Source organism: Syzygium oleosum, unplaced genomic scaffold (genome assembly GCF_021117445.2).
Source record: "Syzygium oleosum isolate NSW1041296 unplaced genomic scaffold, Sole_v2.1 Sole_v2.04, whole genome shotgun sequence".
Taxonomy (NCBI): domain Eukaryota; kingdom Viridiplantae; phylum Streptophyta; class Magnoliopsida; order Myrtales; family Myrtaceae; genus Syzygium; species Syzygium oleosum.
In genome coordinates this window covers 13,668,211-13,674,456 of record NW_026607488.1, presented here as the reverse complement: position 1 = coordinate 13,674,456, position 6,246 = coordinate 13,668,211, and the positions used below count along the sequence as shown (strand labels likewise).

Here is a 6,246-nt window from a genome sequence, read left to right as displayed (position 1 = left end):
GTCGCAATTCTTAAATCACGTCTAATGGCTGCAATTGCATTCGTTTTACCATGATAAATTAGTAATTACATGCTTCTTTGTCGTTCAGGTTCCGATAATACGTCTATTAATTAAGTGAAAACAATTGCAACCGGATCAGCCTCCAAATGATCATTAAAATGTTGTTGTCAACTTATAGAGCACATTAGTCCCAATCCACACTCAGCATTGTCATCAAAATCAATGCTTGTTGCTGACTTCTTTCATAGTTCGACTTCTGTGCATCTGTGAAAACTGTTCCCGCAGCAATTTGGTGGAAGCTCTTATGATTCAAGTACTTCATTAGGACGAAAGGAACGAAATGTGTTGCTACAGTGGCCTTTCATTGACAGTAGAGAATTGAAATGCCTGGTTGAAGGCCAATCTAAACCTGCTCTCAAAGTCAGCTGAATTTGTTCTCCTCAAAAATGACCATCACATGGTATTTCTCAAACCATGGAGCGCGAATTGAACCCGCACTCGAACTCGTACTGAGGTGCATGCATGTTTTTAGGACACGATCAAAACCTGGAATGAGATACGTTCAGCATTGCCCCATTACGGCTCCAATCAGAATACAAATGGCCACTAGAGGTATATGGGGACACGGATGCTTCACATGTTTCCCCTTTTTTTCTGATAAATAAGGTGAAGATAAGAGTGAACAGAGAGGGAAGATGAGAGTGAACAGAGGTATAAGTGCGCTTATCAGTGGAAGCCCACTAGAACTCATGCGATGCTTTACTTCCAGTACTCTGGTTCAGGTTTCTGTGCACGTACTAAGACAAAAAACCAATAGAGTCAGTTACTGCTCGATCTTAGTTTCAGAACAATGTACTGTTTTTATATTATGGCAACCAGCCCAGAAAAGAAACAATTGCACCCTTAATCCTCAACTAAGCCATGACTTATAAGCTCTAGAAGCCACTGGAATATCATTAAATGCTCACAAACAAAGTCGAACTATGACTTTCTTTTCATTAGGATGCAGAGAAGTGGCAGCTTGGGACAAGAACAGTCTCTTATTACCTACAATCCACGAACCATGCTCGGGAAAACAGAAAAAAAGGCACCAATGACATCAAATGGCCAAACCGCAGTAATGAGCTTATCATTTATGCAGGAATGCTTATTTTATCCATTTTTGTGCAATGAAAGAGTGCAATGCAGCCAAGTTAATGTTAAGAACTTTGGTATTGGGTAACAAAGATGGGGGATATCGATAACAAGAGTATTTTCAGGATGAAGATGGATATGGATATTGTTCTCCTTTTGCAATCTAGATAACCAGTTCAATCCTTTCGAGATATCTGATTGTTTCGGAAGAAATGATCTTTACTTTATCATGCTGCATTGATGATGCCAGAGAGTTAACCTTTTTTCACAAGAAAGTGAAGAAGAAACAGTACAAGGATGTAAAGGTTATCGAAGACCACTTCCATATCAGACGACGTGCCGTCTTCAAGCTGGAGGAGACGAAATCAAACAAATCTACCGAGTCATTGTATTTATTATGGAGCAGTTCATCCTAGGACTTGAGAAGGTGAACAATATATTCCACTTCTAAAAACTTGGTAATATGCAGGGTAACTTCCTCAATAAACTATATATCTCAAGATAATTGCACTCTTAATCATTCAGTAAGTCAAGTCTTATAAAGAAAGTGGAACTAAAAACCTTCTTTTCATTCGGCTGCTGAGAAGTGCCAGCTTGGGAAAAGAACAGGATCTTGTTTCCCACCTCCCACGAACCATGCTCGGGAAAAAGAAAATTCTACTAAAAGTATTATATGACAAATAAGAAAACTTGTATTAAATGATCAAATCAACATCGATGAGCATATCATATCTGAATTACTAAGCTCATCAACTTTTGTGCGACAAAAGAGCGCATTTCTAGATATTTTCTGTCTTCTTTGAGGGGTAAAAGAGTCGTAAAAGAAACGAAGAAGAAATGGCACGCGAATTCAAAATTCATGAAAGACCATTTCAATATCAGGTGATATGAAACAAATCGCCAAGTCCTCGTAGTTGTTATAGGGTGAGAAGGGGAAATTACATAAAACCTCTGAAGACTTGGTAATCTGCATGAAAACATGCTGACAAACTAAATACTGAGTCAAACATTTTCATCTATAAAGAGAGATGATGTTACCATGCAAGTCCTCACTCCTCCCTCAAGCAATACTAGTCTGTGCGAGGATTGGAACTTGCGATCAAGGCCCCAACTCCTGTTCACAACCACAATGAAGTTTCTTCCCATTAGCTTTCTCATCTTGGCTTTAGCAACTGTCGCTGCTTTAGCTTACGACCCGAGTCCTCTTCAGGACATATGCGTGGCAACCAATGACGTGGAATCTGGAGGTTGGTTCCTCAATTCTTGCATTAGTCATGTATTTCATTTCTGGCTTATGATGCCGAAACTGAAACACCGATTATTTTTCTTATGCAGTATTTGTGAATGGAAAGTTTTGCAAGGACCCGAAACAAACCACAGCTGATGATTTCCTCTTTATGGGGTTCAGAACTCCTGGAAACACATCGAATCCGCTCGGATCAAAAGTCACACAGGCTTTTGTTGACCAATTTCCAGGACTCAACACTCTTGGGATATCCATGGCTCGCATTGACTTCGCTCCCGGCGGCCTAAATCCTCCCCACACTCACCCTCGTGGCACCGAGGTTCTAGTCGTGGTGGAGGGTACGCTACTTGTTGGCTTTGTCACATCCAACCAATTAAACAACACACTCTTCACCAAAGTCCTATACAAGGGGGACGTGTTTGTGTTCCCTATTGGTCTCATTCACTTCCAGTTGAATATCGGAAACACATATGCGCTGGCCTTTTCCGGTCTTAGCGGCCAGAACCCAGGAGTCATTACCATTGCTAATGCTGTCTTCGGAGCGAAGCCACCCATTTCTGCTGATGTTCTCACCAAGGCCTTCCAAGTGGACAAGAAGGTTGTCGACTACCTCCAGGCGCAGTTTTGGTACGACAACAACTAAATGAATCGAATCTATCATAAGTTACACAAAATAATTGAATTATGAGAATTACGAGATTAATCTTATTTCAATAAGCGGTTGCTTTAGACACATAACTAAACTATGTACCACATGTATGTCTTATTTCGAATAAAGATTGTTAACTCTCCCGACTGATTTCTAATAAAAGATTGTTACTTCTCTCTCTCTCTCTCTCTCTCTCTCTCTCTCTCTCTCTCTCTCTCTCTCTCTCTCTCTCTCTCTCTCTCTCTCTCTCTCTCTCTCGACAAGATAACCAGATTCATGCCTCAACTAAATGTCCATAAATGGAAAATCAGTGTGCAATAACATTAAGCTATGTAGAATGCGAATCTTGGAAGGATGTTAGCTAAGATTAAATATTGCTTCCCATATCAAAGGAATTTGTACTCTGAAAAGGGTATCATGTGAAGAATGCCCACCCCTAGTGAATATTCTGATTTGAAATAGTCTTTTGATTGGGTAAGAGACTGTTTAAAGAAATCATCAGGGCGATTTTTTATACATCCGGCCCTCAGGTGGCCAAAAAGAAAATAGAACAGCTTATATTTCCATCATTATCCTGAAAGGAGAAGTTGCACTACAATATGTCAATTTCCTTAGGGTATTCAATTCAAATTTGTTAAATTACAGATGATGACATTTTATAACCACCATACTAAATTCTACAAATAATGATTCTTTTTTCATTCGTATGGTCAGAAGAAAAACCTTTCCTTCGAATTGTCGGGTTAGGTCCAGCTGGATAATTATTTTCAGGAATGTCGTAGCTTACAAATATCATTTATAGATGTGTATGCATGGACATAGTCAAAACCTTGAATAAGATATGGAAGGCATCGATCTCTTTCGTGAAGCAATCAATGTCACAATCTCAAATAGACCATCGATGGACATAACGGATCAATGGACATAACGGGGAAAGGAAGAGACACGAATGCGTTACTTCCTATGCACTTATTTTGACCGTTTCCGAAAGAACTAGAAAGCTAAGTTGCTTCTCAACCTTAGCTTGGAACGATTTAAGACTATATGGCAATTGAACCGAAAACAAGTTGAGACATATCATGGAGATGGACATGAGTCTGATCGAAACAACTTAAGTGGATAAGAAGCCGAACAAATACAATGCAACATCAGATGGACTCGGTTTGAGAGGACTAAATTGAAAAGCCTCAGACGTGGAAACATGCTACGGAAGATAATTCTGAGTAAATACTATTAAATATGACTCACATTGCCAAAATGTTCACAGCGATCCAACGTTCTAACCAAAGAGGACAAAAATATAGAAATTTGGAGATCCAAACAAAATTCTCGTGCTATTTAGGATATGGTCGACATGGGGGTTTCCAGCAAGACATGAAAAAGAAGCATTCACTAATGTAAAGATGGAAGCACAAATAAACTGCCCTAATCAAATAGAGAGAATCCCATGTCGTCGTCACTCTCTTCTTTCTCTTCCTTCTTCTCCTCTGCTGGAGGTGCTTCAGCAGCTGGTGCTGCACCACCTGCAGGGGCTGCAGCAGCTGCACCTCCTCCGATGAAACCACCGCCACCACCGCCTCCAATGATCACCTGAGGCAAGAACAAGTTCGAATCAGTACAGAAAATGATGCATTCAGCACAAGATGAGCTAGCACAAGTCAATATGATTGTTGTGGTCTTCTAACCAACATATACTTAAAAAAGTTCTAGCACATAAGAAATCCCCAGCAAAGGAAAGATAGAAACACAAACGGGTCGCCCATGATGACAAAGCACCCCTGACATACAATGTTCAATACCGCTCATAAACCAATTATTGCATATATGTTTCACAGAGACAAGCCATAGCCCCAATAGACTACATAAGAAGTCCCCAGAAAAGGAAAGATAGAAACACAAACGTGTCGCCCATGATGACAAAGCACCCCCAACATACAACGTTCAATACCGTTCATGAACCAATTATTGCATATATGTTACACAGAGACATCCCATAGCCCCAGTATACATGTAAAACAAATAAAACTCAATAACCCATGTTCTTCAAAAATAACTTTCATGTTGCATCTAATATCTCAAATACATATCGCATTGTTCCGATATCAAGAAACGAAGAGCAAATGCCCAACTAAACACCCCAATGAACTGTCTCCACATCACAATATCAAGAACTACTACCTTAGTATATCACCATTCTCTCAAAAGACTATTCACTCCTCGGAGTAATTTCGACTAAGCAAATCCTTGCAATCTCCTCGTTTCAAACCATACTTCAAACAATTATCTATTGACCCAAATGTACATAAGCTCAAGAAGTTCCTTAACAACAGTTCAGTATGCATATACACACATAAGTAATCACTTTGATGATTACTAACAGAACAGCATCTACGAGCATCTAACGACAGGCAACAAGAAACAGTAAAGATTTGCAAAACCTTCACGAACAATCCGAGAAACAACAACAAGCGAAACAACCCGGTACTTCACTCACTAAAAGAGCATCAAAACATATATAACCCCCCCCCCCCCCCCCCAAAAGAAAAATCGCAAATCTCTACCGAATACCATCTCAACACTTGCACCGTCACTTCAAGTACAGATCGGCTACAAAAACACAGCAGTTTCGACACGAGATATGAACCAATCGAAGGCAAGCGCGCATACAATCCGACAGAGACCTGGAAGACGGCGGAGGAAGGGGTTACGAGCGAGAAAGAGGACTGGACGCCGCCGGAGGAGTCGGAGGCGACGGCGGACTGGACGAGCTTCCGCTGGAGCTCGAAAGGGGAGGCCGCGGAGGCCTCGAGGTCGCCGGAGACCTGCTTCGCCGTCCACTCGCCGCCGGAGCTCCTGCAGACGAAGGTGAAGACGCCCATTGTCTCTTCTTCAAGAAAGAAGCGAACGAGAAGGCGGAGGGAGAGATCGGAGGAGGGAGATCGGAGACGGCCGGTGGCTTTGCGGTTTGTGTGTAGGGGGTGGGTGAAAGAATGGGGGGTTATATCTGGAGAGTGCGGCGAAACCCTAGTTGTAGGGGAATTTACGGTTTTGTCCTCCACTAATTAGAGTATTTCCCAGCTTGGACATGCTAATTTTCTTTTCTTTTCAAAAACTTTTAATTCACGTTTGCTTTGTTTCGCGAAAAATATTACATATTTTATAGTAAGCCGTTTTGACAATATTTTTTGGGGTTTCGCTGAAACTTTAAAATGAACTA

General features: G+C 41.0%; 2 protein-coding genes across 2 annotated transcripts; one reads left to right on the top strand and one right to left on the bottom strand.

Moving 5' to 3' along the window:
- Positions 1 to 2,226: 2,226 nt before the first annotated feature.
- On the top strand, positions 2,227 to 3,023 carry LOC115681878 (germin-like protein subfamily 1 member 7). The gene is made up of 2 exons (XM_030605978.2): positions 2,227 to 2,381; positions 2,470 to 3,023. The coding sequence occupies exons 1-2, from the start codon at positions 2,264 to 2,266 to the stop codon at positions 3,021 to 3,023; spliced, it is 672 nt and encodes a 223-aa protein (XP_030461838.1). The 5' UTR covers positions 2,227 to 2,263.
- Positions 3,024 to 4,257: 1,234 nt separating this feature from the next.
- On the bottom strand, positions 4,258 to 6,013 carry LOC115681896 (60S acidic ribosomal protein P3). The gene is made up of 2 exons (XM_030605997.2): positions 5,711 to 6,013; positions 4,258 to 4,619 (listed from the first exon to the last, which is right to left on the bottom strand). The coding sequence occupies exons 1-2, from the start codon at positions 5,906 to 5,908 to the stop codon at positions 4,455 to 4,457; spliced, it is 363 nt and encodes a 120-aa protein (XP_030461857.1). The 5' UTR covers positions 5,909 to 6,013; the 3' UTR covers positions 4,258 to 4,454.
- Positions 6,014 to 6,246: the final 233 nt, after the last annotated feature.

Bases quoted from the DNA above. Each gene is read 5' to 3' on its own strand.
- LOC115681878 (XM_030605978.2), top strand. From the start codon at position 2,264: ATGAAGTTTCTTCCCATTAGCTTTCTCATCTTGGCTTTAGCAACTGTC. The intron at 2,382-2,469 runs GTTGGTTCCTCA...TTTCTTATGCAG, and splicing joins CAATGACGTGGAATCTGGAG to TATTTGTGAATGGAAAGTTT.
- LOC115681896 (XM_030605997.2), bottom strand. From the start codon at position 5,908: ATGGGCGTCTTCACCTTCGTCTGCAGGAGCTCCGGCGGCGAGTGGACG. The intron at 4,620-5,710 runs GTCTCTGTCGGA...TTCTTGCCTCAG, and splicing joins CTTCCTCCGCCGTCTTCCAG to GTGATCATTGGAGGCGGTGG.